General features: G+C 42.1%; 1 protein-coding gene across 1 annotated transcript in view; it reads right to left on the bottom strand.

The window, feature by feature from the left end:
- Positions 1–27,088, bottom strand: part of SPAG16 (sperm associated antigen 16) — a 724,599-nt gene that overhangs the window by 324,836 nt on the left and 372,675 nt on the right. The window contains 1 exon segment of the mRNA XM_077830377.1: positions 8,636–8,779. Coding sequence (XP_077686503.1) covers positions 8,636–8,779 — 144 coding nt within the window.

Genomic DNA, 27,088 nt, shown 5'->3' with positions numbered 1-27,088 from the left:
AAGATGGCTTCAAAGTCAAATAGTAGTTTGATTTAGATTAGTACAGGAAAGAAAATTCAATTCTATTTTGCATCCAAATTTTGGTCAATAAGCAGAGCTGGGTGAAAATTTTTGGTCATAAAATTTTTTTCACCAAAACTTGCAGATTCAGGTCAACAAAAATATTTTTCAAATTTGCCGAATTTTGCCAGTTGAAAAAAAAAAGATGAAAAAATTGAAACATTTCATTCAATCCAAAACAGTTTTTCTTCTTCTTCTTTTTTTTTTTTGGTAGGGTCAGTGAAAAAAATGATTTTTTTGTTGTTTCTGGTCAACTCGGAATGATTTTTTTTCCACACTGCTCTAAGCTATGTTCTGTTTTTTCACTTGTGTAGAGACTGTTCCATTTCTTTCCCTTTCCAGATATTTAAGACTGGTGAAAAGCTGTACCAGAGGACTGTGCAACTTTGCTTTATGAAAGACAATTTAAAGGTCAGAACAGATTCTTTCCAAGGTTACATTAGCTGTAAGTTGAAAGGCAGCAATTTCCAATATTTCTGTGGGGAATAATACAAAGAAAGCATTCTCTGTGTCTGCCATAAAATATAAAATTGCCATAGGAACTCAGCAATATGGTTAGTAAATATTTTTAAGCCCCATAATTTTTTCCCGTAGTATTCTGGCGCTGAATGGGATTTTAGGTGAGTACAAAGGAAAGTGTTCTATTAATTTCAATTACAGTTCAGAGCTTGCATGGCATTGCTGAGACACCAGATGAAGCTTTTATTGAATCTGGCCCTTGGGGCAAATTCTCTACGACTCCTAAATTTCATACTGGATTTTTTGGCTTTGTTTTGAAGGCCTTTTGTGAAAGACAATCTAGCCTGTACTGTACCAGGCAACTAATGGCCAACAATAAACTGTGGTTAGTAGAAAAATCCTTATGCTCAGCCCTAAAACAAAATTTCATAGAAAAAATACAAACTTCAGAAAACAATTAAGCAAGCCAATGACACGTTGACATACAGAAATAGTACAATAGCAATAGACCAAAGGCTTTTAAAAAAATGTTTGTAGTTTTCCTAGTACAAACTGTGTAAAGATCTAGAGGAAAAGGTTACTCACCTTGTGCAATAATTGTGGTTCTTTAAGATGCATATTCCTATGAGTAAAAAGAAAAGGAGGACTTGTGGCACCTTAGAGACTAACCAATTTATTTGAGCATAAGCTTTCGTGAGCTACAGCTCACTTATTGGTTCGTCTCTAAGGTGCCACAAGTACTCCTTGTCTTTTTGCGAATACAGACTAACACGGCTGTTACTCTGATTCCTATGAGTGTTCCCCTTCAGGTATGCATGTGCCTTGATTGGAGATTTTCCATTAGCAGTGTCCTTTTGGCCTGCACATGGCTCCCTATGCCTCCTTGTGCTGGAAACCGAGGTTATATAGGGATGCATGGACAAACCACCCTTAGTTTCTTCTCCACCTGAACATCCCATAGAAAACAGTCTAAAGCAGAGGGGAAGGAGAGCGGGTAGTGGAGCATCTGTAGTGGGACACATCTCTAAGAACCGCAGTTACTATACAAGGGGAGTAACCTCTTTTTCTTCAGGTAGCATCCCCATGGGTTCTGCTCTTCAGGTGACTTCCAAGCAGGATCCCCAGAGGGAGGAGGGAGCTTCAGAGCTGAGTCTAGAACTGAAGATAGTACTGCAGAATCAAGTGCCGCATCAGATCTGGTAGCACGGATCAAAACATAATGTTCAGAAAATGTATATACTGAAGCCTATGTGATGGCCCTACATATCTCAGACACTGACGAGTTCTTAAGTAATGCTGTGGATGTGGTTATGATCTGGTAGAACATGCTATCACCCTTTCAGGGAGAGGAGGGAAGAATGCTGCGGCATAATAACAAGTGATAATACACCCAGATATCCACCTCAATAGTCTCTGACAAGAGACTGTGGACCCCTTGGATCTACCTGTGATGAAAATAAACAGTCTTGGTGACTTCTGAAATTCTGTTTGGTTCTACCTGCTTGACCAATGCCCTTCTAATGTCTAAGGCATGGAAACAGGTCTCCTGCAGAGAGCTATGCAGTTTTGGGAAGAATAGTAGGTGAATGGATTGGTTAAGATGAAATTCTGATAGTATCTTAGGTAAGAATTTGAGGTGTCAGCATAAGGAAACCTTATTCTTGAAGAACACAATAAAGGGGAGATCTGCCATCAAGGCCCCCAATTTCCCAAACCCCCTGGGCCAATGTGATAACTACTAAAAAGGCAGTCTTCGCAGATAAGTGGAGCAGAGAGCAGGTTTCCATTGGTATGAATGGAGGTCTCATGAGGTATTTAAGTACCAAATTGAGGTCCCAAGTGGGAGTGGGGTCCCTAATCTGGGGGCAGAGATACCACAAATCATTAATAAACCTTGATGACACAGGGTGAGGAAATATGGAGAACCCTTCTGCTGGAGGATGAAAGGCTGATACTGTAGACAAGAGGGTCTTAATCGAACTATCTGATAACCCTGATTTATTTTGATCTAACAGGTAATGCGGGATGACAGAGTGACACAGATGCAAGCACCAGACAGTGGCAATGTCACCAAAGGAAGAATCTCTTCTATTTCTGCAGGTAAGTAATTTGTGTTGACTCATTTCTTACTGTTCAGTAACACCAGCTGCACTTCCATAGAGCAGGAAGACTTTAACTCTGAGAAGACTGAGGATCCAGGCCCCAAGGAGAACCCCTAGATTGGGGTGAAGCACCTGACCTGAGGGGGGGGGGAGGTGAGGAAAAGTCAGAAGCTTGAATGGCTGTTGGACACAAAGGTGGAGCATGCAAGTGTCTCCACCAGATTGGTACTATTAGGGATAACTCTGGCTTTGTCCGGTCCAATCTTGTTCATCACCCTTAGTATTAGCAGTGTTGGAGGAAAGCATAGAGTGGACCCTTCATCCAAAGTAGGAGAAAGGCATCTCCCAAAGAGTGGTGGCCTAGCTCTCCTCCTGAGTAGAACAGAGGACACTATTTGTTCCTGGTGGTGGCAAAGAGATCCACCTCTGGGAGTCCCCACCTTTAAAATATATTGTGGAGAATTTGTGAGTTTAGCTTTCGTTCCTAGTCCTGGGAAATGCTCCTGCTGAGAAAATTGGTTGTGATGTTCTGAATACCTGGGAGATAGAGTGATGAAATTTCAATCTGATGAGCTATGCATCAGTTCCAGTTTCATGGCTTTGGTGCACAGGGTGGGGGATCTTGCTCCCCACTGCTAGTTGATACAGAACATGCAGAATAGTTTGTATGGCATGATCCTGATTGATTTGCCCCAATGAGGGGTAGGAAATGGAGGCAGGAATTCCTGACAGCCCTGAGTTCAACAGATTGATATGGAGACTGGTTTCTTGAGTTGTCCGTCTTCCTGAGTTGTGAGGGCATTGAGGTGAGATTCCCATCCCAAAAGTGATGCATCTGTTGATAGAGTTAATGGTGGAGCTGGGCAACAGAAAGGTACATCTTCACAGATGTTGAATTGATCTTTCTACCTATCTATGGAGTTTGTCACTTGTAAAGGAAAAGTCATCTGTCTGTCCAAGGTGTGAGAATAGGTCGTCCTGAGGCAACCCTGGAAGAAGAGAAGGCATGACCAGTCATGAAGGTGCAAGCTGCCATGTGTCCCAGGAGCTGAAGACAGTTCCTTATTGTGGTTCAAGGTCTCCCCTGAATTGCCCAAAGAAGAAGTACAACGTTATGAATCTGTCTAATGGAAGGTAGGCCCTGGCTGTCAATGACTGCAAAGATGACCCAAAAACTGTATTTGCTGTACTGGGGTTAATGTGGATTTTTCTACATTCAGTTGCAGACCCAACTCCTGGAACAGAGCCAGAGCCATCTGGATGGAAGATATCACTGCTTCATAAGAATGGCTCTTGAGTAGCCAGTCATCGATGTATGACTCCAGACAGCTTGACATGGGTAAACTTGGTGAAGTGTTGCTTACACTGCTCATTTACCACATTCACCACCAGGGAGTTAGGTAGAGGATGGGAGAACAAAAAGTCAGAGTCCTTAGAGGGAACATAATACTTCTTATCTGGTTGTTTATGTGATAATAGAATAATAACAGGTGCTTGCCATACAGTGTTAGCTGGATCCAGGAACACCTCACTAATGAGTGACACCACCATGCATGGTGTTCCTGACTGCAGGATATTCAACAGTTTGTGCTGTGAATCCTTGACTTATTTGAGTGCAATTTCAAGAGCATCAGTCACCCCCTTTATAAGATCTTGAAATTTCCAAAAATTGTTGGCCATGAAAGATGGCAGAGGCATAACAGCCTTGTCTGGAGCAGAGGATGAAACAGGTGTTTTAGGGGTGGCTTCTTAATCCACCTTGGCCTCCTGCTCTTCAAATGTCTCCTCCTATCATGGGACCTGGTTGGTGAGGAGAATACTGTAAGACTCTAGCCTCCTTATGACACACTAGCAGTGGTCTGGCAAATTGCTGCCCATAGGCAGCCCCGCAATCCCATTCGGGGGGCCCATGTTGGGATGGCATGCAGCATTGGTTCCCCCACCCTTGCTGATGAGCGCCATCTTCCCTATGACTTTCAAAAAATGGGTTCCTGAAAGGTGAGGTTGGAAAACCCTGAACAGAAATAGAAGAGACTGACCGGATGTTTCCTTTATCCTCAATATTGTCCAACAGAAGAGCACCTGCAGAAAAGGGTGAAGAGTCCTGAAGTACCAGAGGTCAGTGGCTGTCTGGAGATCAGGGTCTCGGTACCAAGAGGTGGTCAATACCCATGAGGAGCAGAGACTCCAGGTTTGTCTATTACAGACAGATCCTTAGTGTATCTGAACTCTTGTGGTACCAAATACAGGATTGGTACTGAGGCAGTAGCCAAGGATGCAGTAGGTGAAGCCGATGGTACCACTGATTGGGGAGGGGCGGCTATGCACTGACGGTATCTGGTGCCATTGCTTGTTTGGTACTGAGGGTGCCAAATGGGTAGGCACCAATGGCAGGGCTGAGCCCAACAGTTCCAATCCATCGTGCTTATGCTTGCTCTCCTTGTCCTTGGTAGAGGGTGCTGAGGCCCTGTTGGAGCCATGTTTCTCCTTTGAGTTCTGGGACCTTCTGGCCATGCTGGTACTGGATGAGGAGTCCCATGATTCAATGGTACCAAGCCCAGAGGTCAAGGCTTCAAAGACCATTGATCTGGCAGGCGACTTTGGCTTGTTCAGAACTGGCTCCTTAAGAAGAAAGTCTGCACCCCTCTTTTTGGAAGTTTTCCATGAAGCCTCCAAAGTCTTTACTTTCTTAGGGAAAGCCTCCACCGAGGTTGAAGGGGAACTGGATCTATCTGGAGACAGAGGTACAGGAGGGGGTCTCCTGACCTGACTCAGAAGTTGGTTGAAGGGAGCATTCCATCATCAAGAATCTGAGTTTAATCTCCCTATTCTTCCTTGCTTGGGATTTGAGGGCCAAGCAGAAGTTGCACTTCTGGGAGATGTGGGACTCCCTGCAGCAATGGACACACTTAGAGCTGGTCTACACTAAAGCTGTAAGTCGACCTAAGTTATGCTACTTCAGTTATGTAACTGAAGTTGACATAACGTAGATCAACTTACAGAGATGTCTATACTGTGCTAAGTGAACAGGAGACACTCTCCCTCTAACTTACCTTCTGCCTCTCGGGAAGGTGGAGTACAGACATTGACGGGACAGCGCTCTGCCATTGACTAAGCTTGCCTTCACCAGACCTGCTAAATCGACACCACTTCTTGAATCACAGCAGTGCCAATTTAGCCAAAAGTATAGACAAGTCCTGAGAGGGGCTGTTGTTCATAGGTGTAGCCTCTCAACAAGAGGCAGTGTTTAAAATATGGTGAGCCAGGCACACCCTGCCAGGAGAGTAAGGCTTCCCAAGGGGAGGGAGAGGAACAAAACAATCCTCTCACTACTTATCTTTAACTGACTATAATTATCACTAACAACTACCTATATTAACTAATCCTAAACAAACTACTACAGGAAAATCTGAATACAAGATAGTCGAGGCACGCTCAAAGCAAACACACTAAGAGTCTGCCTCAGGCTGATGCAGATGAGAAGGAACTGAGGGCAGTTTGCCCTCTCATCCTTATTTAGTCTATTGTTGTGTAGCACAAGGAGGCATAGGGAGCATGTGCGGCTGATGAAACACTGCTCATGGAAAATCTCAGATCAAGGGTTCAAGAGGCACATATGCACCTGAAGTGGACACCCACAGAGACACTACTTGACGTAGAATGTTTATTCCTTTTGTTTGTAGCAAAACTCTTGTCTTATGAAAAGGAAACCCAAGTTCTAACAGAATTGAGCCTTTAAAAATGTAAGAGAGCTTTGTTTTTAATATCTTATAAAGATAGATTATTATTCATTTGTATTATGGAACCAGCCAGGTTAGGCCCCATTGTGCTAGGCATTGTCTAATATTATTATAAGAGACAGTGCCTTCACTGAAGACCTTAAAATCTTAATAGACAAGACAGACAAGGGTGGCAGAAAGTAGGTATTATCCCCATGTTACAGGTGGCGAACCAAAGCAAAGAGCAATTAAATGACATGCCTCAAGTCACGCAGGAAGTTAGTGGATGAATAGGGAATTGAACCCTGGTCTTTGAATCCCCACTGAGAAGCCTTCCTACGGGAATACCCTTCCTCTCAACCTCCTCTGTGAATAAACCATTTATTCATGCAAATAAAAATTAAACTAATGAATGTCTACATTTTAATCATGACACCCTGTACAAGAACTTTCCACTTACATCTTGTTAATTTCACATCTCGAACATCTGATGTGTAGAAGCCCTAAACTGAAAAAAAGACCGATTAAATGTATTTTGTCCCATTATATTTATTTCATCCATTAACAGCAGGCGCATACTGTAGCAGCATTTCGTTTACTCTTTATATCGCATTCAGCCAGAGTAAATTCATATTGCAAGTGAATAATGATGTACCTTGCTCATTTTAAATTTCAATAATTGAATGAGAGACTGGGAGGCCTATTGAAAGGACTGTCTGCTGGTCAAAGACTAATGAGTTTTTTTTTTTCCTTTTTTGAATCTGAGTCATCGGTGTCATGGTAACAACGCATTATCGAAATCTTATTAGTATGCCCAGCAGCCTTATAAGTGATAGCATGCTTTTCTAATTGTATTTTCTGTTCTCAGGGAGGAGTTTGATGTTCATAAGAGGTGAGAGGATGGCAGTGTTCTGTTTATCTATAAGTTTGATATGGAATGTACTGCAGGTTCCTATGTTCAATGCAACCTGAGCTGCCATCATTGAAAAAAAAAAAAGTCTTCTGTAGTATTTAGGGAAATGGAAGACCCAACTTCCCATTCTTCCTCCCTTCCCTTGCCTCCCCCACCTACATTTTTTAATTCATTCAAATATCAGAGCGATGCCCCATTGATACATTGTACTGCCTCTAAGTATTAGGAGGGTATTCTGAAACAAAGGCACCATATTTAGGGTCCGAACCTACATTACTTATGCACCTGAAACTCGCAGTTAAGGCAAGGGGAATTTTGGGTACATAAGGAAATGCAGGATCAAGTCTGCAACTTTCCATCTTACTCAATAATAACCCATTTTAGGAAAGCACACAAGCACGTATGCAAGTCCCACTGAAAAAAATGGTACAAGCTGAAAATTAAGCACATACTTAAGTTCTCTCACAAATTGGGATGCATTCCTGCACTGAGGCTTAAAAGAGCACTGCTACTTCTTTTTCCTTTTTAAGATTCAATTAACATATGAGAAGCCAACAGAAGCTTTGAAATTAAAAAGATTTTTTTTAAAATTACTTCTGAAGAACAGCAAAGATAGTGCCTCGCAATGAAAAAAATGCAGATTTGGAGGCTTAATAAGGCTTTAAGTTAAAATTTGGGCTGTGGAGTCAAGCAGATATTCACTATGTTAAAATACAAAGAGCTCTAACTACAACTGCAAGCCATGGTTTACAACATACATCTGATGCAAAATCATTTTACTGTGTACATCTCCAACCTCAGGAGATGAAAAGCTAAGTTTTCCAGAGTACAATTAAATTACATTTTTCTATAGAATAACCATTAACTCTAAATATTTTTGGACTATTTCAGTAGCTTATGACTGTTTCCTGTTCTGAACATTACTTTGTCTGCAAAATCATTTGACTTTCTATAAAAGGGTTGGGGGGAAGCCCACATATCTATTCCTTAGGGAAATTTAAATATTTTAAATAAGATCCACAAAAATTATTAATACAAGGAAGTCAACTGTCCTATACAACTAAAGAACACGCAATGTTTGTCACGGTGCAGGGACACACAGAGAATGAACACAGCTAGACTTAAAAAGCTCAGTACTATTTGTTCGATGCATGGGCATGTGCACCAAGTTTGGGGCATACAAAATATCCAGAGCAATCAATCTTAAGTCAACACAGTGAAAGCCAAAGGAACGTTTATCTACATGTTTAGAAATTCAGCAGAGAGCACAGGGTTACACTGAGAATAGAAAGTCATCAAAGCAAGCCACCAAGGAACGAAAAGGCAAACAAGCACTTCCCCAGAAGGGATTAGCGCTGGTTGAGGGTACTGTTTGTACTAACCTTGGATGGAAGCAGCAGCCAGAAAGCCAATCAGTGTGGCCTTCGCCTGTCATAATGATGTTCCCATTAGGAAAGGCCCACATCTTCCAGAGGCGGTCATCACTTGCAGTTACCACAATGTCTTTCCGAGGATGCAAAGCCAAACTACAGAAGAAAAGAAAGACATACAAGAATTTGATTCAATTTAATCTTATTATATCTAAATAAGATATCTAAAGAAATCTAAAGCAACATGATTTGATTTTAGCAATAACAAGGTCTACATTACTATGATTTTGGATGGTGTGTGTAATATTTATGCTCCCAAAAGTTATAAGATACACAAATCCTTTATCTGTTACAGGCCTGATCCTGCTTCTATTGAAGTAAATGGCAAACCTCCCATTGACTTCAGTGGAATCAATACCAGGTTCAAACTCTTAAGGCCCCTATTCAGTAAGGCACCTAAACACGTGCTTAAGTGCTTTCCTGAGTTGATCCCCTAAATGAGTGCAATACATAATTTAAAAATATAAATTATGAACCCACAAAAGCAATGTGAATCACTAACACTGTTCCAGAAATAATATCCTCTGAAACATTAGCCTGTGGGCCTTCTCAAGACAGATGGGTTACAGGAGATCAGACTTTGTGCTAGTGTACTGTGTCCATGAGCTTAAGATCTCCTCAGCACACGGACATTACTGAAATCTGAATTACACTACAGTAGCTCTGGTTTATTGTTAATACTTCAGCCACTACTAGGCTAAGTTAAGTAAATTCATTTCAGTTCTACTCTCTGATTGTTCTACAGGTTTTCCTTTTGTGTAATGAAGTAATGAGAACACAATGGCTAGGACATTATGCATCTATTATAACTCTTAACTGAAAATTCCTTCCAACACAGTCTATTTTTGGTTTGGACATTGTGCACCTACAAAAGAAAATGTGAACCTGTGACAATGAGCATTACCAAATTCTTTTTATTTTGGCTTAACTGTTTGACTTAAATCAGTATAGTGATCAACACTGTGCTTGGTCCTATGTCCAAGAAGGACATAGACTCATGGAGCAAATGGCTTCAATAGACCAACAATACAGTTCAAAATCAAAATGGAATGAGGGATGAGAAACTATTTTTTTAGACGGATGAGAGAGAGAACATAAATATCTCAATATTAGAGTTGATCTAATGGTAGGTTGCACAGAAGAAGTGTTTTATGGTGGGATCAGAATGGAGAGAATGGATACCTAGCAGCCAAGTAGAAGAGAGTTTGACTCATAAGAAGTACATAAATGTTACACCAGAAAAATCTCTTGTTCCTATAGCCTCTTTCTTCTACACATAAATAATCTATTAATAATTATTCCACAGTTTCACAGACCAGCATTCTCTCCTCTAGTAGGCTAAGAATTTAACACTTCTTCAAATCTATCATAAAAACTCACTTTTTCCAGTTAGCTTTCCATCAAGAAATATCCACATATTCTCTCCTATCTCAAAGCACCAACTCATAGTACAGAAGTATCTTCAGTTTCCAGGGATTTAACAATTAGACACTCATTTGGACAAGGATTCTGAATCAAAGGAGGAGGAGATCTTGGCGCTCTTGGACAAAGAGGAGGATTTTGCCCTCCCATTTACTGGGGGAGGAGAAAGAGGAAATGATATTATTCACATTCTACAGTGATGAATATAGAATAATTACATTAGTTAGACTGGTAAGAATTTGGTCTGCAGCTGAGGAGGGAGTAGAAGGAAATGTCACAAGAAAAGAAAGATCTCCAGCCTATTACAAGGCAGAGGAGAGGCGTAATTGGTATGGGTCAACCTGCCTCAACCCAGAATTCTCATTGATATAGGACTCTCCCAGAACACAGGAAAATCTGTGATAACATGACTGTGTCTGAGGCCTTGCAAGGAAAGTAGTATTATTGCCAAAATGGGGGAGAGGCAACCAGGAAGGAGGCCAGAGCTACAAAGGAGAGTTCAGAATAACACCAGTCATAAAGGGGAGTCCATGGAGATCAAAGATAGAGGGGCCCACGAGGGTCTTCTCACCCTCGGAAGACAACATGGCAGGCTGGGTTAAGTTGGAGCTTCCCAGCTGGCAAGCACATGTGGGCAAAGCCATTGGCAGCGTGGCAGGCAGGAGCAGAGCCAGTGCACATGTGATGATGGAGCAGACGTCGGAACACAGTTTTCACCAGGCTGCTGCTGAGATTCCTCTGATGTAGTAGATGTAGAAGGAGAATGGTAGGAGAGAGGAAGAACAGAAGTAGATTCCCAGCAAGGCCTGTAGAAATGAGGTCTGCTCAGCGACAGGAAGTTCCTGCAGTGAAGCTGCTCTACAGCTATATTGCACGAAGCATTTTTTTAGGCAGCACTAGTGCCTGCCTACAATGGGAAAACTGAAAGCCTGAGGCTTTCCGCTTGGTTAATCTCATTGTTGAGAACAGCTGGATTTCACTGCTGTTTAAAAATTACAAAAATATCATTGAATACCTCTTGAAATCTTGATGTCAACCCAAACCCAATACTTTATCTTCTGACTGCCTCTCCCATCTGTAAGTTTGTCTGTTCTGCCTTTCACGGTACTTCCATAAGTAGTTAACTAAGCTGCCACTAGTATGCCTTTTCTTTTTGGGTGTATACAGTGATCAACAGGTTCTGACCTCAGCTATCAATCATCCCTTTTATAAAAGTCTTCCTACATTCTGAGACCTGCTAAAAATCTCATTCACATCACCTTCACTTCCTAAATTCAATTCAAAATTGCTGATGGTTTACTCTAGATTCATATCCACCTCCTCATTCCACTCTTCCAACCTGGCTGCTGCTTCATGGCTTCCCTACAATTGTCCATAGCTGGAAGTTGCTCATTTGCTTATCCGGCCCCATCTGTCTCGAACATTTTCTTCCCTGCCCTCCAAAGCACAACAACACTTCCTTCTCTTCAAAGCCAGCCTTTAGACCTTATTTTCTTCTTAGCATTTCTAAAGTGTTTTGTGATGCTCTTTGTTAAGAATGCTCTGTAAAAAATAAGGTGTATTATATATCAGAAGAAATAAACTCTTGCAATTGGAATGGAACTCACACTGTACATGTTATAGACTTTTCTTTTTAATTGCAGAGCTCCTGTAAAACGATGCTGTGACCCAAGTGTGTATTCCCCCCACCCCCGCAATGGAATTGTACAGGCATAAAGCTAACACCATTTAATGAACAGGAGGCTGGGTGACATCACCACCTCTGAGCTGCTTCTCAAAATGGGAAGCACATTCATCCAAAAAAAGAGTGCTATACACCATTGAGTGCCCTTGTCTTCATTTTTGGCAACCTGGCATTGAATTGATTCTTGTTTCATCTTTGTACACACCGTCTAATTATTTCCATCACAGAAGACTCTGGGTGGATTAGGGTGAAAATCAATAACAGGACGTGTGTTATATGAACGTTCGTTTTCTCCTCCTCTTTTTTGTGTATGTGTGCATGTGGTGGGAGAAAGGGACATAGCTAGCAATAGGAGAACTCTCAGACATTTGCTGCTGTCAAGTTGTGGAAACAGGTATATTTATATACCCATTTCAACAGCAGAAATCATTGAAATGTCTTCATCACTTGCAGTGGCAGATATGTAGTGCTTGCAGTAATTTGCTCTAAAAACATTCATGTATTGTATTAATGTACCTTGACTGAACAGCAAACAAACATACAGCATCTTAAGGTGCAGGCAAAAGGTAATTTCAATGTAAAATACATACTACATAAAAAGCTACATTAAAATAACATTTTTAAGGTTGTGATGTCAAGCACTCAACAGTTAGGAAATGCCAGAATTAAGGTTGCCTGTGCAACCTTAATTTGGCCCCCTTTGTGCATATTCTGATCACAAACTATTATATCCACAGAACCCTGGCCTCATTCAGTGCACAGGATGGACAGAGGTCAGTGAAAAGATAGTTAATGTCACAAAATATTAATGAATTTATCTTCACTATAATTCTCTGAGGTATATTTTATCCCCATTGCACAAACAGAGAAAACTGAGGCACAGAAGGATTAAAGACAAAAGTTGCTTATTAATTTTTGGTGGCTTTCTGAGACACCTACGGCCTGATTTTTCAGTGGACTTACATTTTTATAGCACTTTATATGTTCTAAGCACAGCTCCCACTGACTTCAACAGCAGCAGAGAGTGTTTGGCACGTCTTCAAATCTGGGCCCCGGTGCCTCAAGTTGGGCACTCAGAAAACAAGCAATACAAAATTAGTGGCCAATTATGAAAAGTTTGGTTTAAGTAACTTGCCCAGCACCATATGAGAACCCTGTTGCAGAGTTAGGGATAAAATCCAATTCTCCAGGATGAATTCAACTGCATTAGCCATGAGACCATCCTCTGTCTTCCTGAAATCCCCTGCCTCACTCACTACGCACTGCCAATTTCTGCAACAACTGAGGCAGGAATCCCTACAGAGAACAGCCTCATTTACGACACAAAACTGATTCATCCCCAGATCCAGTACAGCCTATGTACTGAACGAGGCAGGGCCTCTGTGAGAAAATAGTATGTGATCATGTAATTGAAGACAGTATCACAGTGCATACAAACAAAGGGGCTGAATTAAGGTTGCATCGGCAAGCTTAATACGGACATTTCCTAACATTTGAGTGCTTGGCTACATCAACATTTTTAATATAGGTTTCTTGGGATGCTATTTCCTACGTTTTTACAAAAACTGAAGTCAGAAAGTCCATCATGTAGGGCCACATTGTGTTCCCATATGGGACATCAGTAGGACAGGGACTTTTCGATCCACAGCCCAATCCTCTATCACTTGAGTAATGGAGTCACTGAGAGAAGTGGTGAGTAGTCATTCTCTGTGGAACAGTCACTAGACGGATAGGCAATACATCTTTTGCCAGTGGCGTGTCACAGCTATTTGCTGACCACAAAGAAATATTGAGATTCAGGAATCCTGGATCCAGATCCAGGTTCTGGAAGGGATAATTCTCTAGTGGTTATAAACTCTTCTACCCCAATCCCCATCATCCCCAGCTTCTATGTTCCTCTCAACACCACCACCACAGTTCTTCCTCCTGTTACCCCTCTCTTCTCCTCCACCCCTCTGCATCTGAGACAGGCTTCTGCTCTAGCTCCACCTACGTGCCAGTATGGGAAAAAGTTTCTCTACTCAGCTCTGATGCCTTGTATCTCAGTGGACCCTGGCATCTGGGAGGAGAAATTGCAGGGAAAGTGCTGCTCAGCCTCTGATGCCCCCAGGATGGTGCATGCTCAGTTATTCCGTGGGGATAGCACATGTGTAGACCAATTGATAAACAGGAGCTGTAGGAGGAGGGAGCATGATTGGTGCAGATGGAATTTAGCTGCCGAGCTCTAATAACCCTCAACTGAGCATGTGCAAACTGTAATTTTCAGAGGTTCATGATTTACCTGAATTTGAATGGATTTTCACAAGGACGGGATCCTTGACACCAGGGCAACCCTTCTGACAAATTTTAAGTCCCTGGTCCAAAGCATGGAGACACTAGAGTTTCTCAGTGAAACAACTGTAAGAATTTAACATGAGTAAAAACAGTATATTTTCCCATAATCTCATTCTCAGAAACTTAAAAAAAAATCAGCCTGAGTTAGACAACTGGACATAAGAACATCAGAACGTCCCTCCAGCCCAGTGTCCTGTCTACTGACAGTGGCCAATGCCAGCTGCCAAGAGGGAGTGAACCTAACAGGTAATGATCTAGTGATCTCTTTCCTGCCATCCATCTCCACCCTCTGACAAACAGAGGCTAGGGACACCATTCATTAACCTCCATGAATTTATCCAGTTCTCTTTTAAACCCTGTTATAGTCCTAGCCTTCACAACCTCCTCAGGCAAGGAGTTCCACAGGTTGACTGTTCATTGTGTGGAAGAACAACTTCCTTTTATTTGTTTTAAACCTGCTACCCATTAATTTCATTTGGTGGCCCCTAGTTCTTATATTATGGGGAAAAGATCTCTTTCCTGATTATTTGTAGCTAAATTAGCCCCCATCATATTGTATGTATAGTTGGGGTTATTTTTTCCAATATGCATTACTTTACATTTATCCACATGAAATTTCATTTGCCATTTTGTTGCCCAATCACTTAGTTTTGTGAGATCTTTTTGAAGTTCTTCACAGTCTGCTTTGGTCTTAACTATCTTGAACAGTTTACTATCATCTGCAAAATTGCCACCTCACTGTTTATCCCTTTCTTCATATCATTTATGAATAAGTTGAACAGGATTGGTCCTAGGACTGACCTTGGGGAACACCCTTCTCCATTCTGAAAATTTACCATTTATTCCTACCCTTTGTTCCCTGTCTTTTAAACCAGTCCTCAATCCATGAAAGGATCTTCCCTCTTATCCCAGACAACTTAATTTACATAAGAGCGTTTGGTGAGGGACCTTGACAAAGGCTTTCTGAAAATCTACGTACACTATGTCCACTGGGTCCCCCTTGTCCACATGTTTGTTGACCCCTTCAAAGACATGATTTCCCTTTACAGAAACCATGTTGACTTTTCCCCAACAATTTATAGTCTTCTATGTGTCTGACAATTTTATTCTTTACTATTGTTTTAACTAATTTCCCGGTACTGATGTTAGTCTGTAATTGCCGGGATCACCTCTAGAGCCCTTTTTAAATATTGGCGTTACATTAGCTATCTTCTGATCATTGAGTACAGAAGGTGATTTAAAGGACAGGTTACAAACCATAGTTAATAGTTCCGCAATTTCACATTTGAGTTCTTTCAGAACTCTTGGGAGAATGCCATCTGATCCCAGTGACTTGTTACTGTTAAGTTTCTCAATTAATCCCAAAACCTCCTCTAGTGACACTTCAATCTGTGACAATTCCTCAGATTTGTCACCTACAAAAGATGGCTCAGGTCTGGGAATCTCCCTAACATCCTCAGCCATGAAGACCGAAGCAAAGAATTCATTTAGTTTCTCTTCGATGACTTTATCATCTGTAAGCGCTCCTTTTGTATCTCCATCATCCTGGGGCCCCACTGGTTGTTTAGCAGGCTTCCTGCTTCTGATGTACTTAAAAGCCTTTTGTTACTACCTTTTGAGTTTTTGGCTAGCTGGTCTTCAAACTCCTTTCTGGCTTTTCTCATTACATTTTTACACTTAATTTGGCAGTGTTTATGCTCCTTTCTATTTACCTCACTAGGATTTGACTTCAACTTTTTAAAAGATGCCTTTTTATCTCTCACTGCTTCTTTTATATGGTTGTTAAGCCACAGTGGCTCTTTTTTAGTTTTTTTACTGTGTTTTTTAATTTGGGGTATACATTTAAGTTGGGCTGCTATTATAGTGTCTTTGGAAAGTGCCCATGCAGTTTGCAGGGATTTCACTCTAGTCACTGTACCTTTTAATTTCAGTTTAACTAACCTCCTCATTTTTGCATAGCTCCCCTTTCTGAAATTAAACAGTGTTGGGCTGTTGAGGTGTTCTTCCCACCACAGGAATGTTAATTTCAGCCTGAACAGTGACATCCTGGTGAAGTCATGAACAGCTGAAATCAGGGTCTTATAACAGAAATTGTTAGGCTACATTAGCTTCACCTAACAGCTCCACCTATGATAATAAGATTATAGTAGGAAAATAGTACTTCAAATTGGCGACTGGATTCTGGAAAGTTTGTGCTACCAAACGAAGAAATATAGTTAGCATATCTGCCTGAAAAATATTTGCCACATATTGGTCAAACTATAGTAAGTCCTTTAATTATAAGCCCTTCTAAACAGCTCACTCAGCAAAACAAATCACCCTGTTTATTCACGAGATGGTAACTAAGCCCTCTTTGAAATTATCTGATTAAACCCATGGAATTTGTTGGGGGCCTTTACGGCTACATCTTATGCTTGCTAGGAATTTCTAGGGATGGCCAGAAGACAAAGTCAGTAAGGGCCAAAACCAGCAAAAAGATTAAGTACAGTGCATTCTTAAGTACTAGGAACACTGGCAGTCCTGTTAAAGTCCGTGAAACTACTCACTTGTGCGTGTGTGTAAGAGCTTTGCTGAGCTGCATCTTAAAAACCATGATATTAGTGTTGCATAGAGGAAGTTTTGGTCTATTCCCAAGTCTCTCAGGTCATTACTAACAAGCAGTGAGCTCTAACAAATCTAACCAATTACTATAGATTCTAGTAGATAAAATAGCTTTGTTTGGATTGCATGTCTCCCTCCTCTGATGGAAGTAGCTTTTTGCACCCCAGTGGCAAAATTAGACATAGTCCAACTAGGCAGATGCCCATATATATAAGATCACCCCCAGGAACTCCTTTATGTGCATTTACTACTCAAAGTACAAACAGGGACAGTCAGAAGCGGAGACAAGCAGAGGGAGCAGACTGATGTGCTCTCATTGGAAAAGCTATTGAGAAGAACCATGACACATAACAGTCTGAGGCTGCTGAAAATGCAAAGGCTGGGCCGTGAGCTCCATTTACTTCCTCCCTGGGAGCACAAGGCTGGGTGAGGTAAAGGTGAAACAGGAGCCCATGTGACAATGAAAATCCCCCTGCTTCCTTCTTCAGCAATTGGGATGGAAGAGAAGCAAAAGAGAAAGTCCTTATCCCCATCCGTTACAGAGGAGAAGTTATTGTCCACATTCACCCCCTCTGAGATTTAGCCTTATTGATAATTCAAAAACAAACCATCAGAAAAACCTCCCCCTTAACAACCCCCTAGACTTTGCAGGTACTCCTGGTGTTCCTCTCTTAAACTACTTCCCTCTACTAGAGGCAGCTCATTCCACCTCCTTTATGTCTTGGTTGGAGCTAATTGGTCCCACCTGCCAGCTTACCTCAGCAGTAATTATTACCCTGACTTCTAATGCAGGGGTTTAGAACCTAAACCTAGGATTATTTAGCCCCCAAATCCCTGCATTCCTACTCAGGGCCTCAAAGTCTGCCTTCTTGTTAGAAAGTGGCGGAGGGGAAGAAAATATGGAGTGAAAGCAAAATAAAAGTAAAACAAAAAGTAAAGCAAAACCCATCAACCAGAAAATAAACAATAGAATAGGGCATAGGCAAACCCCACAATGTTCACATAAACAAATCAGATTATTTCATATTCCTATATGCTGGCCTATGTTTCAGGGTGGATCTCAATTATGGGGTTTTCAAAAAAAATATATTCTATTGTTATGGTTGGCCCTTTTTTTTATCCATGTGAGTTAGAAATGGGGAAGAAGAAAAGGTGCAAAAAGGTGGTTCTCTGCAGGGCACCAACATACCTACAGCCCTCTCTGCAGACCATCCAGCAATCCTTTGTAGACCACAATTCATCAACTGTCCTAATCTTCCAAAGGCTTTCAATCCACTTCTCCAGAGATGAAAGGCTGAGCAAGTAGCCTATGGAGCTATCCAACCCACTCCTCACCTATATCCTGCATGCAAAATCTTTAGTCTCAGCTGCATACTACTCATGGATTCACAATTCATATGCACACTCGTGAAGCTGCACCTCACTAATCTGTACTTTGTTATCCATCTACATTATAACTCACCCAAATATGGCACCACACTCAACAAAATGTAATAGCGGAGTGCTACATTGCAATGCAGTTTTGTTATCAACACTACATGGTTATACAAAATATTCTATAAATTAGAGTACATTATGAAATATTATCATTAATTGAAAATAAGCTAAAATTATATGAACAAAACTTTTATAGGTTTTTTGTTTGTTCACTTACCTGAAAATTAGCAAAATTCAGTAAGTTGCAATGGACCCCCCAAGTACTTATATGAAGTAGCTAGGTTTTACTGTATTGCTGGTCCAATATATAATCAAACCTGAGTAAATGTCCTATTCAAAGGTATGATGCTGATGTTAAATATGCTGTAGGCCCCGATTCTGCAAAGATTTATGCTCATGGTTAACTTTATGCACTAAGAGTAGTTCGTTCCATTGACTCCACAGGGCAGAAAGTTAAGTGACTGCATAAGTCTTTGCAGGACTGGATTCTTGCTTGATTTGGTGGGAGCAGGAAGTCTCCCCACAGAGCCCACAGGTAATATGCAAATTATTTCCATTGTTGCATTCCAATCTATTGTGAACCTCAGCAACATAACTCTTTTGTCCAAATACTTATAAATAATAAATGTGTCATTATTTTACAGCATTATTTTACACTTTTTAGAAAGTCTTCACTGAAACATTCTTCGCTTTTGCTTATATAGCTTTTGCTTATTACTGATTACCAAATTTTTCTTTGCTTTTAATTCAGATATTATGCATGTTCCAATGTAGCTGTGTAAGTGTGCTCAGCAGAAGTTTTTTTTCTTTCTTAGACCTGCCTTCAGTTGAGATGTCAGGAAGTTGACAGACTACCAGTTTACTTTAGAGAAGACCGATATACTTCCTTTGTGCTTGCAGCACCTGTGGACACTTAAGTTTTTATTTAAGCTTCATAGTTTAGACTGTGACAAAGCTGTGACTGCCATTATTTAAACAGATATATATTTTTAAACTATACCAAATTTAATCCAAATTTAGGCTAGCAGTTATTCGAACAAGCCCAGAAAAGTCTGTGTGAGAGTAAGTACAAGGCAAGTATCTTGTTATAACCCAAGGATCATATATATATTCCTGATAGACCTAGTAGAGAACAGAGAGTAGGCGGAGTCACTATTGAAAACTGTTCCTCTTCATAAGGCTATGAGCCAAATTCACAGGTGACATAAATGATGATGTAAATTACATATCAGCAGGTCAGTGTGCTGTAAGCAGGGCTGATTTGTACGTCCAAAGGAGAGCAGGGCAGGAGGAACAAACAGGAAGGTACAAGTTAAAGCCGGAGGTAGCAACTTATACCCTCTTGTTACTTCTGTTTTCTGAGACACCTTGCCCTTTGCCCTTGGTGTGAAGGCTATACCTGCTCACATGGATTTACCAACATGTAATTTATATTCCCCTTGTAAATAAGCTCTGAACGTAGTCTAACATCTGGCACATAATTTTCCTGTAGCCCCTTAGTTCTACTGATAGTTATCTGAGTAATGACAGCCAAATTTCTTTTGTATCTCCACCACCCTGGACTAAACTGACAGTGCAGGAGACATGGGCCCTTCACAGAAAGTAAAGAAGCCGCTTTGCACCCTTTGGAGGGCTCCCAGGTGAGGATTAGATTGTGCCCATTAGACACAGCCCTGAGCAGAGGGCAAAGTGGAGCTGCACCTTCCCTGGGGAAACTCGGGTAGAGATTGCCTCACAGGATCAGAATTCTCTGGTGCAGAAGTGGTGTAGGCAGGTGAGCAGGCTGCATCAATCCCCAGACCTTGCAAAGGTACAGCCTGTTTTCCTCAGTGCTCCATGCACCAATATGCAGGGGAGAGTGGAGCAATGGACCCGTCTCCTCTCCACCATTTTGGGGCAGTGTACACCATGGGGGGCCCTTAGAAGTAGTAGTCCCTACACTTCATTTAGCACAGGAACAGTGAATATTCTTTTCCTTGGTACAATCTGACCATGTGCAGATTGCATGGATGTCCCTGTGACTCTCTAAGGATTTACTGGTGCTACCTACTTATTGTAATATCATCACTTACACTGAACGCTCTTTGAGGCAGGGATCATCTTTCTTCTGCATCAAACCTAATAACTGTTGATCCACCTTACTCTTCGGGGAAGGGGTTCTAACCCCAAAAAGGGGACAGAAAGTTGTCTTGTTGGCATACAGCTGTATACTCCAGGGTGCCCAATAGGGCCATGACTGATAAGCATACGGATATTGGACTGGTGGCCACAAAGCAGGATCCAGGGGCCCTGTTCCTGTGAGACCCAGGCATTCTCCTTCTCTACTATTTTCCAATGGAGAAAATAGAGAGGAATATACCTCAAGTGCTCAGGCTACTCTTTCTGGTGAGCTACAATGCTCCTACCCCCTTCTCCCTGGGTTGGGGAAATAGAAAGTACCAATGTCTCAACAGCTTTGTGAAGTACTCTGATTCTGGTGACTGAAAGCCTTGTTAGCACTGCTGATATTGTATGAATCAGCAACTAGGATTATGGCACCAAGCCCACAGACAGGTCACTCAGTGCTGAATATGCCCCAAGCACTGAAATGGATGGTACTGAGGTGCTGGGTACCAATAACAGTGCTAAAGTGTCTGTGTTAGAGGAATCTGTGGTCTGCAGACTTACTGCAAATACTCTTCGTAGCCCAAACTGAGGCACCAAAGGGACCCACCTTAAGTCATTGGTTGCCTTTCAGCTGAGAGGCTTGAGATGAGTCTAACACATATTGATTCAAGTCTTGGTTCAGAGGTTCTCAGAGAGGGAGATCTATGTCTTGTGTCACCTGTGGAGTTATGCTCCTTCCTAACCCTTCTTGAAAAAGTCAATTTTGGATCAAATTTGACCACTAGAGTCTTAGATGTCTCAACCCCAGAGCTTGGGGTGGAATCATGGCTCGCCCTTAACCTAAATAAAAGGTGCTAATACTGAGGGGCTTAGAAATATCACAGAAGGGGCATATTTTAAAACCTGGAGATTTAATTTTCATGCAGACAACTCAAACCCTGGTATCATGGGGTGGTGTGGAGCTCCAACTTTCTATGACTAAATTTTCTCTCTTTTGAAAGCCAATGGGCAAAATAAAAAGTTAACAACTATGATAACTAATCATTAGCACTAACTGCAATAGGGTCACAGAGAAGAAGGCAGATACTGCAGGAGTACCATCTGACTGCCACATGCAGTAGGAAAAAACTGAGGGACGATTGGGCTCCCTCCATTCTTTATGCCCTTGGGTAGGGGGCAGGAGGACGTCGAGGACACAGGTGCAGCCCCAACAGACACTGCTGGCCAAAGGAAACCAATCTCTCATATATGGAGTGCAAGCACACCAAGAGTGGAATTCATTTGGACAGGTTTCAGAGTAACAGCCGTGTTAGTCTGTATTCGCAAAAAGAAAAGGAGTACTTGTGGCACCTTAGAGACTAACCAATTTATTTGAGCATGAGCTTTCGTGAGCTACAGCTCACTTCATCGGATGCATACTGTGGAAACTGCAGAAGACATTATATACACAGAGACCATGAAACAATACCTCCTCCCACCCCACTCTCCTGCTGGTAATAGCTTATCTAAAGTGATCATCAAGTTGGGCCATTTCCAGCACAAATCCAGGTTTCCTCACCCTCTGCCCCCCCCCACACACACAAACTCACTCTCCTGCTGGTAATAGCCCATCCAAAGTGACCACTCTCTTTAAAATGTGTATGATAATCAAGGTGGGCCATTTCCACCTGGATTTGTGCTGGAAATGGCCCACCTTGATTATCATACACATTTTAAAGAGAGTGGTCACTTTGGATGGGCTATTACCAGCAGGAGAGTGAGTTTGTGTGGGGGGGGCGGAGGGTGAGAAAACCTGGATTTGTGCTGGAAATGGCCCAACTTGATGATCACTTTAGATAAGCTATTACCAGCAGGAGAGTGGGGTGGGAGGAGGTATTGTTTCATGGTCTCTGTGTATATAATGTCTTCTGCAGTTTCCACAGTATGCATCCGATGAAGTGAGCTGTAGCTCACGAAAGCTCATGCTCAAATAAATTGGTTAGTCTCTAAGGTGCCACAAGTACTCCTTTTCTTTTTTCATTTGGACAATCACACGAAGGGCTACCTGACTGGCCACGATTTGGGGAAACTCCTTCAGGCCTTGTGATTTTATTGCATTTGTTTTACAGTATTTGGAAAGTGAGTTTTTAACATTAGATATTTATTTGTGCTGGTTGTAGGCATCACAAAGGGAGAAAGAGAAAAGAAACAAAAAGCCTTCAAAGTACTCGAAAACACCCAGAATACTCAAAAACCCAGATTCACAGTTGTTTAGGGAAATCAGAAATGGCCCTCAGGATTCCTTTTATTCTGTAACATACACAGCAAGAGAGGACAAAGGAATATGAATAAATAAGAGATTTGTCTATTTGGGGCCATAACTGAAGCTGGGAATAATGAAATATTAAATACCACTGGTATTTCCATAAGTATGAGAGATGCATTTTGTGAATATTGATAATAAAGTATAATCATCCTCCCCAAAACAAATAAGAAAAACTCATCTATCCACAAAAGCCCTGCCATTTATCAAGCATGGTAAAGCACTATGGGACATTCAGGGTCACTAAATTCACTGACTATTCCTAAATCCTTTAATGTAAAGTATATCTTGTTCTAGTTGTATGAGAGGGTCCCCATGAATAACTGAAATATCAGACTATAAAAACACAGAGTAAAGATGAACCATTATGCTCTGATAGCTGAATTGTTAGTAAGGGTATCTCTAATTCAGAATTAATCCAAGGAGCATACCTCACAACTATATTGCCTTACAAAGGATTGCACCTTTCTTTTCAACATCAATTTATCTCCCTTCTATTCATTGTTGGTTGCATGAAAAATGCTAAGTCATTGGGGGAGGGATAGCTCAGTGGTTTCAGCAGTGGCCTGCTAAACCCAGGGTTGTGAGTTCAATCCTTAAGGGGGCCATTTAGGGATCTAGGACCAAAAAAAAAAATTGGGGATTGGTCCTGCTTTGAGCAGGGGGTTGGACTAGATGACCTCCTGATATCCCTTCCAAATCTGATATTCTAAGGACATAGGAAATTTTATTTATCAGAGTTAATTACACTTTAATTCAAGATTCCTCTTCCATTTTATTGGACGTTTTGTCCCACATAAGGATTTTGCCAAATTAAGAACTCTGCTATGTACTATTATGTCTATATACTTACTATAAAGCACTCCTGGAATACAATTTGAAAAAAAGAGATAATTCAACACAAAAATGTTAGAAACCATCTGTATATATCCTTCTTCAAATATCCCCCATTTCCACACAGTCAGAATCGAATAGACCAAAGTTACCTAAACTACTCATGCCAGACTCATGCCACTCTGTTCAGAATATATCCTCTCCTCCAGCCCCATAATCATTTTTGTTGCCCTCCGCTGGACTCTTTCCAATTTTTCCACATCCTTCTAGTATTATGGGCCCTGTCATAAATATAAAGGGAAGGATAAACCCCTTTAAAATCCCTCCTGGCCAGAGGAAAAATCCTCTCACCTGTAAAGGGTTAAGAAGCTAAAGGTAATCTTGCTGGCACCTGACCAAAATGACCAATGAGGAGACAAGATACTTTCAAAAGCTGGGAGGAGGGAGAGAAACAAAGGGTCTGTGTCTGTCGGTATGCTGCTTTTGCCGGGGATAGACCAGGAATGCAGTCTTAGAACTTTAGTAAGTAATCTAGCTAGGTATGTGTTAGATTATGATTTCTTTAAATGGCTGAGAAAAGAACTGTGCTGAATAGAATGACTATTCCTGTCTGTGTGTCCTTTTTGTAACTTAAGGTTTTGCCTAGAGGGATTTTCTATGTTTTGAATCTAATTACGCTGTAAGGTATTTACCATCCTGACTTTACAGAGGTGATTTCTTTACTTCTATTAAAAGTCGTCTTGTAAGAAAACTGAATGCTTTTTCATTGTTCTCAGATCCAAGGGTTTGGGTCTGTGGTCACCTATGCAAATTGGTGAGGATTTTTACCAAACCTTTCCCAGGAAGTGGGGTGCAAGGGTTGGGAGGATTTTGGGGGGAAAGACGTGTCCAAACTACGTTTCCCAGTAAACCCAGTTAGAGTTTGGTGGTGGCAGTGGAGATCCAGGGACAAAGGATAAAATTAATTTGTACCTTGGGGAAGTTTTAACCTAAGCTGGTGAAAGTAAGTTTAGGAGGTTTTCATGTAGGTCCCCACATTTGTACCCTAGAGTTCAGAGTGGGGGAGGAACCTTGACATGGTGGCAGAGTGGTGGGATTAACCTGAAATCATTTTGAGATCAATTTGAGATATTTTGAACTAGAAATACAGATTTTAAAAAGGAAAAAAAAATTTTTTTCCTTTGGGGCTGCTGGAAAGGAGGTCCAACTGAAAGCAGCTAGTTTTTTCTCTGCTTTGGGGCCAGAGCAGAGACAAAAGGGGATTATCTTTGTGAATTGCAGGTTTTCTTTACCTGGAGACAGGGTACTTAACACCTGCAGGGAAATTCACAGTCTTCCAAACCAGAGTTGTTTTTTTTTCCCTAAAAGTAAACGGGGGGGGGGGAGGGGGAGGGGGGTGTTCTACCCATTTGCCTGGAGACAAAAGTGGCAAGAGTTGTTTTTTTTTAGGATTTTGATTTTTTTTTGTTTGTTTTATAAGGAGCACATGTTTGAAAAGGAATTTCTTTCCTTTGGGCTGCTGGTAAGCAGGTTTCCAAGTAGTTGGAGGTTTTTTGCTTTGATTTGGGGCCAGAGCAGAGACAAAGGGAATTGTCTTTTTCTGTAGGCTGACAATCACTATCAGAGAATAGGTACCCTATTCCAGCACAGCAAAATTTTACAGCCAAGTTTTTTTTGTTTTATTTATAAACCTCGGGTGTAAAGTTAGTTAAAAACAGAGAGGTTAGGATGACAGGATCCATGGCTCAACAAGAGCTGGAATTAGCCAGATTTCAGGCTGAGGAAAAACAAAAGGAACATGAAAGACAGATAGAACTCCTGCGGCTGGAGAAGGAGGTACAGGAGGCTGCCCACAAGAGGTAAATGGAGGCAAGGAAGCATGTGGAAGAGGAGAAGGAAAAAGAGAAGAAGCATGTGGAGGAGGAGAAGGAAAAAGAGAGGAAGCATGAACTGGAGATGGAGAAGGTAAAGGCTCAGCAGAATATACCAACAAACCCTAGCAATCCTTCTCCAGGTACCACTTCCCATCCCAGGAAAGTTCCGCACCTACAAGGCAGGTGATGATACTGAGGCCTTCTTAGAAAACTTCAAAAGGGCCTGCCCTGGGTACAGCATCTCTACCGACCAATACATGGTAGAGCTGAGGCCGCAGCTCAGTGGACCCTTAGCTGAGGTGGCGGCTGAAATGCCTAAAGAACACATGAACAAGTATGAACTGTTTAAATCCAAGGCAAGAGTCAGAATGGGGATAACACCCGAGCAGTCTCGTCGGAGGTTCAGAGCCCTAAGGTGGAAACCAGACGTGTCATTTACCCGACATGCCTACCACATTGTGAAACATTGGGATGCCTGGATATCAGGAGCCAGTGTTGAATCTCCAATAAATCTGCCCTTCCTAATGCAAATGGAACAATTCTTAGAGGGTGTTCCTGAGGAAATAGAAAGATACATCCTAGATGGGAAGCCCAAAACTGTAATCGAGGCAGGAGAGATTGGAGCCAGATGGGTGGAGGTGGCAGAGAAGAAGAAAACTGGTCGCAGTTGGAGCGGAGACCAGAAGGGACAACCCCAGACCATACCCTATTACCAGGGGCCACCCAAGGCCCCACCTACCTCCCAAAGAACCCTCCAGACCCCTTATCATCCCACCACCCCGTTCTCCAGCAACCCACCTCGCCCCAGTGACCCGTCAGCTGGACGATGTTTTAAATGTAACGAGCTGGGGCATGTAAAGGCCAACTGCCCCAAGAACCCCAACAGATTACAGTTCATTGCACCGGAATCACACCAGAGGTTCGCAGGCCCAGATACCTCCCAGATACCCTTGGAGCGGAGGGAAACTGTGAGTGTGGGCGGGAAGAAGGTCACCGCGTGGAGGGACACCAGAGCACAAGTGTCAGCTATTCATGCTTCCTTAGTGGACCCCAATTTAATCAACCCAGAGATTCCAGTGACGATTCAACCCTTCAAGTCCAACTCTTTCGATTTGCCTACAGCCAAGTTGCCTGTCCAGTACCAGGGCTGGTCAGGAACGTGGACTTTTGCAGTCTATGATGATTATCCCATCCCCATGCTGTTGGGGGAAGACTTGGCCAATCATGTGAAGCGGGCCAAGAGGGTGGGAATGGTCACCCGCAGCCAGGCTAAACAAGCCGTGAGGCCTAGCTCTGTTCCGGAAACTTCTATCAGGACCCGGTCAGAGGTGATGGACCCGGACCCCAGGCCAATGTCTGCAACAGCAGTAGTGGATTCAGTCCCAGAGACCCAGACGGAACCAGTCCCAGAACTGGAACCAGCCGAACAACCAACACCAGACCCATTGCCAGCACTGAATCCAGTACTTGCAACCTCAACACCAGAGGGCCCCACAGAACCTGAACCAGCAGCAGCCCATAACCCTACACAAGAGGCTCAGCCAGAGCCTGAACCCCAACATAGTGTCCCAGCGGAGAGCGGTTCACAGTTAACGGAAACAGCCCCATCCCCTACATCGCTTCCAGAGGGACCAAGCATAGGTCCACAATCCAATGAGGAACTGATGTCTCCAGCATCAAGGGAATAGTTCCAGACCAAACAGGAAGCAGATGAAAGCCTCCAGAGAGCTTGGATGGTGGCACGGAGCAACCCCCCGCCGCTCAGCTCTTCTAATCAATCCAGGTTTGTTGTAGAAAGAGGACTTTTATAC

Source organism: Eretmochelys imbricata, chromosome 11, assembly GCF_965152235.1.
Source record: "Eretmochelys imbricata isolate rEreImb1 chromosome 11, rEreImb1.hap1, whole genome shotgun sequence".
Lineage (NCBI taxonomy): Eukaryota > Metazoa > Chordata > Testudines > Cheloniidae > Eretmochelys > Eretmochelys imbricata.
This window is presented reverse-complemented; position numbering and strand designations above follow the sequence as displayed.